The sequence below is a fragment of the Nelumbo nucifera genome, chromosome 1 (assembly GCF_055504915.1).
Source record: "Nelumbo nucifera cultivar China Antique chromosome 1, China Antique-T2T, whole genome shotgun sequence".
In the NCBI taxonomy this organism is placed as follows: domain Eukaryota; kingdom Viridiplantae; phylum Streptophyta; class Magnoliopsida; order Proteales; family Nelumbonaceae; genus Nelumbo; species Nelumbo nucifera.
The window spans coordinates 61449582-61462251 of NC_142649.1; the positions used below are offsets into that span (position 1 = coordinate 61449582).

At 37.1% G+C, this 12670-nt stretch overlaps 1 protein-coding gene across 4 annotated transcripts in view; it reads right to left on the reverse strand.

Annotated features, from left to right (window-relative positions):
- Positions 1-12670, reverse strand: part of ARP8 (actin-related protein 8) — a 111331-nt gene that overhangs the window by 80257 nt on the left and 18404 nt on the right. For all 4 annotated transcript variants that reach the window (XM_010254606.3, XM_010254605.3, XM_088894432.1 and 1 more), the window contains 3 exons: positions 9555-9640; positions 9340-9410; positions 9110-9177 (listed from right to left, as the gene is read on the reverse strand). In XM_010254606.3, coding sequence (XP_010252908.1) covers positions 9110-9177; positions 9340-9410; positions 9555-9640 — 225 coding nt within the window. The remainder of the gene's footprint in view (positions 1-9109; positions 9178-9339; positions 9411-9554; positions 9641-12670) is intronic.

Here is a 12670-nt window from a genome sequence, read left to right on the forward strand (position 1 = left end):
TACATAAAAGCCCCTTGAATGGGTGCCCAAATACAAAAAAAGGATAAAAAGTCTCATTGAAAGAAAGTCTCATTGAAACATCAGCTTGAATCACACGTATTTCTCCACTAGCTATTCTTTCTCTAATGAAGTGTCCATCAACCTCAATATGCTTTGTGCAGTCATGTTGGACTAGATTATGGACAATGTTTATGGCAGCTTGGTTATCACAAGAAAGTCTCATTGAAACATCAGCTTGAATCCCAATCTCAAATAACAAGGTCTTTAGCCAAAGTAACTCTGATACTATATTCAGCTTCTACACTAGATCAAGCCACGAAAAATTGCTTTTTACTTCTCCATGATACAGCATTACCTCCCACCAATGCACAGTAAAAGGTGGATCTTCTATCATCCATAGAACTTCCTCAATTTGCACCAATATAAGCTTCAACTTTGAGATGTTCATGGTTAGAGTACAGCATTCATTTTCCTAGACATCCCTTTAAGTAGGCAAGAATCCTATTGATTGCCTGCATCTGTGAAGTTCTGGGTTTATGCATATACTAACTCACCACACTTATGGCATAAGATATATCAGGCCTAGTCAAACACAAGTAGAAAAGCCAACCAACTAGTCTCTATCATCAGCACTCAATTTATGATTGAGGTTAATGGGAGTTTCAACTGACTTGCACCCCAACTTGCCTACCTCTTGAAGGAGGTCAAGAACATCTTTGATCTCAAATTCAGAAGCAAGGAATGACATCAGCTAGATAATTCTAGAGTTGTCATCCCCAGTGACAACAATGTCTATTTTTTCAAGTGTAAATCCCTAAAAGCGAATGGGCACATGCGTCTGGAAAAGAAGCCTTCTAGAAACTTCAACCACATGTCTATTTTTTCACTCTACTACATTTTCCTACGAGGAATGGGAACATGAGCTTTAATGAATTGCTCCTTTTTATTATAAGGAAGATTTGTAAATTCTTTTCAAAGTATTACTTAGCATTGTCAAACCTTATTATCTTGATTTTCCTCTCAAATTGTGTTTCCACCAGTTTAAAAAAATTTTGAACAATGGAGGGCACTTCATCTCTACACTTCATCAGATATAATCAAGTGTGTCAAAAGTAATCATCAATGGAAAGGATAAAATATTTATAGCCACCCATACAAGGAACAAAATATGGAACCCAAATATCAAGATGGATCAAATTGAAACCAACATCACTTCTTCTATTACTCGCAAAAATATGTAGTTTTACATTGCTTTGAGAGATGACAAACTTCACATTGTGTTGAAGGCATATTTTTTAATCCAAATAATATTTAAATAAATTATAACCCAAAAAGTGGGATGGCTAGTCTGCTAGCCAAATCATTAAAACTATAGAAAAGTATCCTGCATGGGAGTTCCCTCTCTTTAAGTGGGAGGGGCAGGTGTCCTTCACCTAGGAGGAGGACGTAGTTACATAACTACCCCACTCCTTATTTAAGCTCCATAAGGGGAAGCTAGGAATGGAGACACCCTTTGGGGAAAATTATCTCAAGAGATCTTTAAGAAAAGCAAAGATAAAGAGAGAAGAAAAGAGAAGTGCTCAAGGGAAGGTAGGGAAGGAAAAGTCTCACTAATACAAGTAAAAAAAGGAAAGTCCTCTTTGTGAATACTTCCTATATATGTCTTTTTCTATGTATCCTTCTTTCTCCCTCTTTTATTTTCACTTTTGAGAAAGGAAATAGAGGGAAATAAACCATCTACAACTAGGTGCCTCTACTTGGTTGATTATGGTCCCTCTTTTGAGACAAAGTTAGGGATTAAACCATCTACAATCTAATTCTCAAGGGATGATTATGGTTCCCTTCAAATGAAAATGAAGAACAGAGGGATAAAAACCGTCTACAATCAAATATTCAGTTTGATTTACTACAGTTCCCTTTTTGTATGCAAAAATCCAAGGATTAAGGCTGTCTACAGTCAGAATTTCATCTGATTGACTACAGCTTATTGTGAAGAAAGGAGTGAGAAGGAAATTTTCTTTGTATCAAAAAGAAAGGAGAAATGAATTGTTGTATAGTTTCTCAATTGTATTTTCTTTTTCTTTCTTCTCATTCTTGTACACTTGATGTAAAAGAAACACAAATGAAAAGTTCTTTTTAAGTACCCTATTGTTCTTTTCTTTTGTTCTATGCATTCATTTCTCCAAATCAGAATCAAAAGGTGTTCTCTACTTTCTTGTGGAGATGTAATTAAGGGAAACAATCTGTATGATTCCCTGAATGGGCCTTACCCAAAATAATAAAAACCCAATCACTTGATTGAGTGAATTATGTTGCATGAGAAGTTATTAAAATTTTCACACCAACACATTGCATGCTCGAATTGGGCACAAACTGACACAAGTTTGAATAAAAAAATGATGAACTTAAAAGACACATGACCAAGACAATGCCACAGTTCCAAAAGACTTAAGTTTTCACTTTGACATGACTTGGTCTGGCACAATAATCCTTGCTCAGGGGCCTAATCAAAAAGATAAACTCCATCATCTTCATATCCAGTTCCAATCATCTTCGTGTTTGGTCTTGAAAAGCACAATATGAAGGAAAAAAGGTCATTGAACAATTATGGGATTTGGTAAGAGAGCTAACAAATAAAAGATTTTTGTGTAACTATGGTACATGAAGGACAGAACTCAAGAAACGATTATGGCCAAATTTGACTTCACCCAGACCAGAGATTAAAGTTTGAGATCCATCAGCCACAGTGATCTTACCTTTCCTCAGAGCCAATTTATAAGAGGTAAAGTGGGAAGGCATACCAGTCATGTGTTCACTAACTCCTTAGTCCACATTCTAGGAGCTAGGAGATGAAGATTAACAGGAAAGTACAGTACCTGTTTTAGCAAAAGCACTAGAAGGATTACTAGAGCCAGTAGAAGTAGAGGACCCAATCTTCTCAAGCTGAGTCAAGAGGCCCCTGCATTTCTCCATCACATCAAAAGAATCATATGAGTCTGAACACAAGGAAATTGACAACCAACACCTATAGTAGTAAGTTGAGCATTTCCTTTCTTTGTTATTTTAAACTTCCCAAGCTTCAAATGTGGATTCAGCTTACAACACTGGTCCTTAGTGTGTTTTGGTTTCTCGTAGTATTCACACACTTCATCAGTCTTATCATTTACACCCTTTCGATTAAAACTTTGTTTGGGTTTGGAGAACATGTAAGTAGAGTGCTCAATAACTGTATTTTACATCATGGCAACCTCCTACTCTCCTCATTAGCTCACCCTAAACCAAGGAGTATGCAATGTCATGGGAAATAATATCTGCACTAAGGATGTGTTACCGAGAAAAATCATACTCAACAATCAAATCTGCTAGGAAATCAAAAACTGTTCTTTTCAACATATTTTTAGTATTATTCACCACACTCAGGATTCTTCCATACCAAGGCCTCCAAATGGTCCATTTCTTCAAAGAGAGAGATTGTAAGGAAGAGAAGTACATAGCCACTATCCTCTCCCCCTGACACCTATTGCAAGATTCCCTTTAGAGTTGGTATACCTGAGTTGTGTTTCAGAATAAGTGGCAATAACACAATCCCAAATATCCTTGGCAGTGGAGAGAAACATGTAGTTGCAGACAATATGCGGCTGCATTAAACAAACCAGCCATGAGCCTATGACATTACTAGCAAATTATCATGTTCCCACTTGGCAAACTTGGGGTCATCAGTTTTCGGCTTTAATTCCTTGTCTGTAATGGATCCTAACATAACTTTTCCTCCGATGGTAAGCTTGGCAAATTGGAACCACTCTAGAAAGTTGGTTCTGTCAAGTTTTACAATAGTTATCATACCACTAGAAGCATCAACATTGCCCGAGAGCACTCCAAAAACGGTTTGTACCTCCTTAGGCGATTCCATTCCTCTTGGACTAGCTACTCGATCGCCCTACAACATCCAACAACCAACTGGCACATACTAGACCAACCAAAACGTGCCAACACTCGGTTGGAAGCCAATAGGAGCCCAAAACATAGATTAGTGGCAATATAGGAGGAGAATAAAATCTCCCAAAAAATAAGTAGGATTCAAAAATTGTGAAACTACTTCCCATAACTCTAGAAAAGCAAAATTACCTAAGTGAAACAACAAGCAAGAAACAACTGCAGATGTAAAGGAAAAATCCCCAATACCGAACCTGTATTTTTCTGTGATTTTTTATTGAAAATTCCAGGAAAAACAAGCTTCAAATGGAGCTGAGAATCATACTAAAATCTCCCTAAAATCAGGGCACGCCCAATTGAACCAGTTTCAAGGGTTGTTGTCAGCACCTGTACGAACTGTTGACATCATCAGGCAGCAGTCTGAAGTCAATAGGTCTTCCTGGGCTTGGGGGTCAGCAGAGAAAGCTCTTCTAAGGTCCCAGAAGAGCTCTGATACCAAGTTGCAAGATGAGAAGTGAAGGAGGAAGAAGAGAAAAGAAGAAAATAGAAGAGAAGAGAAGGAGAAGAGGGTTTCAAGAGAAAGGGGTGAGTAGTTGTTCACACCTCAAAAAGAGCCTTTTATATTAAAATATATAATTTACATAAAAGGCCCTTGAATGGGTGCCCAAATACAAAAAAGGATAAAAAGACTAAAATACCCTTTTCCACAATACATTCTGAACAAGTATGTCCTGTGCGATAGATGTAAGGGGTTGCAACTATATGTTTTTTGAACTGTTGAGTGCTGCATTTCAAAAGACATTAAGGGAGACATATTGTATCTCATAAAGAGATAGGAAAAATCTGGGGTTTCCAATTCTTAAGAGTGGAAGTTTTCACCTAGTTCGTGGTGATCAAAAAGGTTCTCACCATAGAAAAACTTAAGTTTCAGGTTGACTAATAAGTATGCCTTGTGCAATAAATGTAAGGGGTTACAATTATATGTTTTTTGAATTGTTGAATGCTGTGTTTCAAAAGACGCTTAAGAAACGTCTCTTTTTTTTCAGATAAGTATTAAGAAATGGATCTATGCATCAGAGTGATCTTAAATTGGACCTAGAGTTTTGTTTATTTTCTAAATTTTCTAATATTAGGTTCTAGGAGTTTTTTTTTTTGGGACTAACCATGATTCTAGTCAATATTCCATGTCAGATAGCAATGTTTTTTAGGGATTTGAATCATTAGTTTTCAGTTTTAGAGTCTCTTTTGTATTTAAATTTTCAGCATTAGGGGTGTGTTGGCAATTCTGGTTTTGTAGTATATATATATCTGTGCGTGTGTGTGTGTGTATGGTTGCATCAATATGAACAGAAAGTGATGTATAGGATCCAGTTTGAGAAAATTGATTGATTTTTAAGCCCTACTTCATACCTTCCCATACCTCTCCCTTCTCTCTTTGATGTTCTCTTCTCTGCAGGTTAGTGACCTCAGCTGCTGTTCTATCAAATCAAAGGCATAAAATTCATTTAAACAATCTGCCCAAGTAAGCTTCTATATTTTTCTCTTCTAATTCTCTTGGGTTTCATCAAAAACATTGGTGTCAAGACACTAATTCGAGGCTGGGCGATAGTAGAATGCGTTGTTGTCTTGGAGACTAGCCACACATCTATGCATTGCCTGTCCTTTTTTTTAAGAAACGATTGGTTTCATTAAAGAAAATATAATAAGGACTGCTGAGTGAAAGATTTCCTCAGCAGCCGACCACAAGGAAAGAAGAGTCAACAGACAATACATTACACAATAAAATCATTTTCCCACAGAATAGCTCCCCAATGATCCACAAGTGCCTAAATTGAAAACCCCTGAAAAGATGACTAATGGAAATCCATTTGAACAAAATCCTTTCAGCAATCCTTTTTTATCAATGAAATCTTTCAGCAATCATGCATAATTTCTCTGAAGGACAAGCATGATCTTCAAACAAGCGGCTGTTCCACTCTTTCCAAATGCACCAACAAAGCACCATAGGTAAAACTTTCCACAGCACCTTATCACTCTTAGAGAAGGCCTGCCCACGCCAAGAAGACAATAAGGAAGAAAGGTCTGGGGAAGTCGTTCAACTCATATCATACAGTCTTAAAACATGGGACCACACCCTGTAAGAGTAACTACAAAGACTGAAGAGATGCCTGGGCAATATATTTTATATAAAAAATCTGGATGATTTTAGCACATCTACCAAAACCCTAAGGCTATGTTTGGTTTGAAGGAAAAGGTAGTGAAAGGAAGGGAAACATAGGGAAACCTATACAAGGTTTGTAAAGGTTTCCCTAAATTTCCCTTCCTTTCCCTACTTTTTCCTTCAAACCAAACACAGCTTAAGAGAAATCTTTTTCTAGAAATCACCTGACCCAGAAGACCTAGAAAAACCCAACCAAGTTTCTTCCTATACTAGCTCTCCCTTATTAATTGTCTTTCCCCACAATAACTATTGATCATTTTGAAAATTCCTCCTAGATTGCAAGATATTACAATTCTCTCATTTTTCTCTCAAGAATTATGCTATTGCAGATACCAATCAAAAAGTTCTGCCATTGCAGGTTTTTTCTTCTATTTTCTCACTATAGAAGTGACACTTGCGATTCTAATCCAGTAAGCCTATTCTAAACCCTTTGATATACTTTATTAGACCTCCCTATATCAGAACCCAAGCCCAAGCCCATTCTTCCATCCTTAATAAAGTTTTATCCAAATTTTTCTTGCATTTTACATCACTCCCATAATTTCAGCACCCACCAAGTATTTGTAAAATTGTAGGTCCTCCCAATATTTTCTTCTTGTTCAACTTCAAAGTTGATTAGATTTTAACTTCATGTACTCTTCTTACAATTCAGCATTGGCCTAATATAAGAGCTTGAGTAAAAGGGAGTGATACCAAGGATAATTACCCCCTTTGCAGTTTTCAGGATATTTAGAAAGAGAGGAATAAAAAGTTATTTCAAAAACAAGCCAACACAACTTCCAAGAATTTGTAGGGGTTGTATCTAGTCGGTCCCCTAACTTTAAAACGTGTCTCTGCAGTACCCTGAACTTTCAAAGCGTGTCTAATAGGTCCCTGCCATTAACAGTCTGTCGGTTATCTGTATCATGTGACAACATGTGCCACTTAAAACGTTTAAAATGTCAAAACTACCCTTAAAAGAAGATACTGTTCATTGTCTTGTACCTTGAGACTAAACAGCTGTGCCATTGCTATGATGGTGCCGGGGACTGACGACAGTGCCAGGAACAGATTTGAACAAATGGACAAAGGTGCCAGAAATTGACCAAGTTCCGGCAATGGCTGAAACTGCCATTGGTATGGTTTCCTGTATGGGGCTGAGTTTGCTCGTTTATTATCCTCCGTTTCTTCTTACACTAACAAAGACTCTAGTCATTAGGCAATTAAATCCATAAGTGAGTTTGTGATAACAGGAGCTTCATAATGTATATTGACCAATCCCAGCTGTTTGGACTCTAGAAAAGAAACTCTGTGGTGGAAAAACAAAACCAAGAACAGTCACATTGTCAAGCAGATGTACTCCCAAGCCCACTACTTCAAATCATTGAATATATGGTAATGCATATTGAGATTAAAAAAAACAAATTCTTCATCTATCCTGTGAATAACAACTGCCCAATTTCTACAACTTGACTTTTCCGGGCATTGAAGGAGCAATCACCATGAAGTTGAAAGCTAAATTACCTATCACTAAAAGGCAGCCCCATTAAATAATTAAATAGGTATGTTTCAGAGCCTCAATCCAGTGCTAATATAACAGAATCTTGGATGAGCAATGCATGAGTATAAGCATCTCGGATGACACCGGTTTCACTCTCAGTGTCTCTCCCCACTAGGTTTCCAAATACACCCTTATGTTTCCCATACAGAACCAGAACTGGATCCCCACACTTCGGAAGCGCAGTGTCCAAAATTTCCTGATCCACACACTGGATAAGCTCTCTGCTCTCGTCCATGGACAATATCACATGTTGTTGGTCCTACAACATCCACGACCTCCCCCTTTTTCAAATAGAGCTTCCCACCTTTGAAGTCTTTGCTACTTATTCTAACCGGGATATGACTCACCAACCAAGAAACTCATGCTCCCATTTCTTCTTCCTTGCGGCTACTTGATCAAGATGTTGCTCCATTGTCAAATTTCATTTCATCACCTCTTCTCTCTGTCTCTTATCGTTCCTCCTAAAGTCCTTATTACCATCCCTCTTTCCTCTGTCATAACCATGGTTACCTGGTCCCACAGGGAAAAAAAAAAAGCTACAGGGAACAAAGGACAAATCTAAGAGGACTTACTGAAAGCTCTCCACTACATCAGGCTTTCTTTCGAGAACACTCAAGGTATCGTTGTTCCCACCAGCCTTACAAGAGAGAGAGAGAGAGAGAGAGAGAAGAAGAAGAAGAAGAAGAAATGAAAGCAGAATAGAGAGAGCGTTACCAAATCATCAAGGTGCAATGGCGGTTTGAGCCGTCATCGGTATTTGGTTGGTCTCAAGGTAGAAGACAATAAACAGTGTTCTTTAGAAGGGTAGTTTTGACATTTTCAAAAGTAACTAACGGACTGTTAATGGTAGGGACCTATTAGACACATTTTGAAAGTTCAGGGTACTGCAGAGACATGTTTTAAAGTTCGGGGACCGACTAGACACAACCCCTAAAGAAAAAAAAAATCAAAAAAATCTTCCCTAATTTTTAAGCAATTTAAAGACAAGCCCAGGATGGATATTAAGGAAATTTTGGATAAGATAGTGAAATGCTAAATGTTTGTGGTTTTATTTTGCTGTCTTGTGATATAGTGCAGGGTTCAATATAATTTTTGGACCTGATGGATATCTTCGTGTAGAGGGATCCAAAGTAATTTTTGTTGTCTTGGTATATAGCGCTGGGTTCAACATATTTTTGGACCTGATGTAGATCTTCTTGTAGAGGGATCTAAAGTATAGTAGAATGGATATTTCATATAAACTCAAGCAATTTTATTACCTGTTGCCTATAAGAAAAATATGGCTTGAATAACAGATGATCAATGATAGTAAAAACAAATAAGATTGCAAAATCCATAGAATTGAGATAAACACGGCATAACTCAATATCCCTCCTACCCATCCACCCCCCTCCCCCAAAAAAGAGACTGCATACCTGCTGAAAATTGTTGCATAAAAATGTCGGAGTCTAGAGTACATTGGAGATTCAATGTTCCCAAATTCCTGCATATCAGGTAAAACTTTAGAACCTATTGGGTTAACAATGCTGATTGTCCTGTTTAAAACCATTACAGCCAAAAATGGAGGACTCAAAACAACTAAAATTCAGGAAGTATTTTATAGAAATTGATTCAAAACAATGTCCAGCAATAGAAGCAATCTCACCAAAAACGTTGCTGACCGGCCAGATGGACAGGCATATTTACTCCAACCGAACTTGCAATAGCCAGAACCACCTTTGCAACAAAATGAAAAGGAAAAATAAAACAACAATTGAAGATTAAAAAAAATGATTTTTTATAGAAAAGTCAAAGGAAAAAACAGATGGATATCCACCATCTACCAGGATTCTTTACAGAGGTGAAGATGAAGCCACTCACCATCAATAATAACAGAACCAGTTAGTTGTGCACGTCGTCCATAGATATGCATGAAAGAAAACTGAGATGGCTGAGTAGAAAATGTCCTGCAATCACAGTCCATATTATGAAAGATAATTGCAGAGTATGGATCACCAAGAAGTGAAAACTTTGAATTTTAAAAATAAACAAATAAAGGAACTGCCCAGGAGGAACTCATGCCCTTTAGGCTATCAGAAAAATGAAAAAAAAATACAATGTGAATATAAAGTATTAGGTGGTCAAGGAACAATTAACAACCTCGATACTCTACTCAACCCATCTCAGCCATACTTAATCTAGAAACTTCAATATCAAATATATATTAAAAAGTTGGCTATATTAGCATTTGACCATTAGCATCAATTAGATAAAATAGAGGAGAATGCTCTCTTTTTGCTTCAGAGCAACAGAAGTTTCTCCTCTTTTGTTAGTCATTGATAGGCGAGACAACACTGTTAGCTCTTACTTCATTGCTGGATCAATAGACACTCCAAACTTTAGTCATGTCAGTGGGAGCTTTAGTTGTAATTTTTTTCTTTTTGTTCTTCTTTATAAAGAAGTAGAACCTCGAAAATATAAGTTTGAAATTTGAAATTGATGGATATTAATCCACTGAGCTTCTTTACATAGGCAATGGTCAATGAGTTGATCGGCATTAATGACAATAAAGCGGGCCTCCAAAATATGGGCAAAGTTCACTACCTTGAATAGTGAACATAGAAAGATTCATGTAATATGGTTACAGAAATAGGTAAGATAGTTGAAGAGCGAAAGCTCTGACAAACAGAACAAGAGTTGGCCTGCAATGGTGGATAAGTTTCAGCATTTGAGGTGAGCAATGGAGCGACGGCGGTGAACAGTGATTCTTAAACTAAGATTGAGATTAGGAGACTCTGATCAGAAAATTTGGTACTGATAGCAGTGTTGATTCTAGTTCCAATGTCATTGTCGACAAAGGTTGTGTCAGTCATGGAAGTAGGTAAGGTGGGAGAAAGATTGGAATTTCTAAAGAGATGCTTAGTAGGTGAGTTTGTTCACTTGGACCCTGATATAAGAGAGGTGGAGGATTGGGCGAGTAATGAGTGGAGAAACCAGCCTCTCCTGTGTTCGAAGGTTGGGAGTGTCTCTTTTCCTATTCAGTTTCAGGTGGAGAGAGGACATGGAAGAGGCCTTAGCAAGGGAAAGGGCTGGGAGAAGAAGGAACCCATAAAGTTTCTTATAGTAGATGGGGTTTGTTGTGTTGGTTCGAGTAGGGCCAGTTCAAAAACCGGATCAACCCTGTCAATGTCCAACCCCATTTCTTTCTCAAATAGAGATCATTCGACAACAAGCCAAAACTTAAGAGGTTGTAGAGATTTCTGAAGAGGTCTCGAGGTGACCTCAAGGGAAGACGATGAACGTTTTCGGAGAGGTGACTACAAATGCTTTGTTACAAGGTACATCTATACTAATGGTGAACCAATTGAGGGTAGGAGAGCTCCTATCCAAGAAAACCAACAATTTTCAAGAAGCCATGTGCAAAGACATAGGCTAATGTTGTTCATTCATTCATTCTAATAAAATATCTTCTTAAAAGGCAATTATAGTTATATGATCATTATTTTTTATGTGAGAATTAAGAATTTAAGACCCTAAAATGGACTTGTTTGGGCTTGCCTCAAGGGGCGTGGTACAAAGCATAGAATCAGGAATGCAATATGTTTTACATCATATTAGCTACTTAAAGTAATGCAATTGAGGAAAAAAAAAAGAGATTGTGGGTTTTACAAGCTTGAAAATGCTTTATATGTTCTATTTTATTTTTAAATTTTCATTTGAATATGCATTACATGTTATGTTTATGTATTTAAATTTTAGATAATAGGTTTTTTTAAAGCATTTATTTTAAAATTTAAGTTTATATTTTTATCAATATTATGTTTAATATTTTCTTTTTTTGAATTTTTTGACATTTTTTTGGATTTTCTGACTTTTTTTTATTTTTTAGCATTTTGTTTTTGTATTTCTGTGCCTTGCTTCAAAAAGGTGTGCACCTCGGGTGCAAATTGACCCTTGTGCTTTTTTTGCGCCTTATGCTTTTAAAACACTTCAAAAAGTAAGGAAAACACTTTTTTTACTCTTGTGGGCAGAGAGAGTTTATTGATTACATCTCCCTCAAGTGTTTTATGTTGGAGCAACAGTGTGCTCCGAAGGGAGGATATTTCGATCCTTTTTATTTTTCTGAGCTTAATCTGGGGATAAATCCTGAATGTAAACAATCGAAGGAGTTGCATTTTGAATTTTGTTTAACAAAGGGTATGGATCAAATCCTAGTGCTGAATTCTGAGGTTGATGAAGGAAAAAAGTGAAGGACCTGCAGTCTTGTTTGGCTTCTGAGTGTTATCCTGAAGGAGAAGGAGCTCAAGGTCAAAGGAAAAACTAAAGACAAAGACAAAGACAAATTTTTTGGGAGTTCGAAAGTTTAAAACAGGAAAAGATCTTATAGAACAAGGCCTTTGACGGAGATTGAAATTGAAAGGAGTCAAGATGATGTTTTTTCTTCAGATGAAGAAGAAAGCCTATGTGAAGAGGATGAAGAAGAAGTTTATATGGACAAAACGCATCAGATTGATAAAGATAAAGATATTGATATAACTAAGTTTGCAGAAACGGTTGTAAAGGTAAATAAAACTCTAGGCTTGCTTGTTTTGGGAGGTGAATCTTTTACTAGGAGGATGTTCAAAGAATTGGAGGAAAGTTACGTGTTGCCTGTTAGGGAGAGTGATGGAGGTCTTCAAGCGCAGGCTCCACTAGTCAATGAAGGCCACAATAGCTCAACTACATCTAATTTGGTAGAGGACTTGGTGAAAAGAGTGAAGCTTTGGTTGATGCCCAGCTCTTTGAGAAAAACACAGTGATAGAATTGGAAAGGATTAATGAGAAACCCTCATGTTCATTGGAATTCCAAAAAAAATACTCTAGCAAATAGAAGGCTTAAGAGACAAAGGAAACAACAAGATATTATGGTTTCAAAGGCTTTTTCTAGGCTATAAGGGGGCCTTTTTGGGATTAAACCAATCAAGAAGGTTGTGAAGACTAGGAAAAACTCTAGAAGC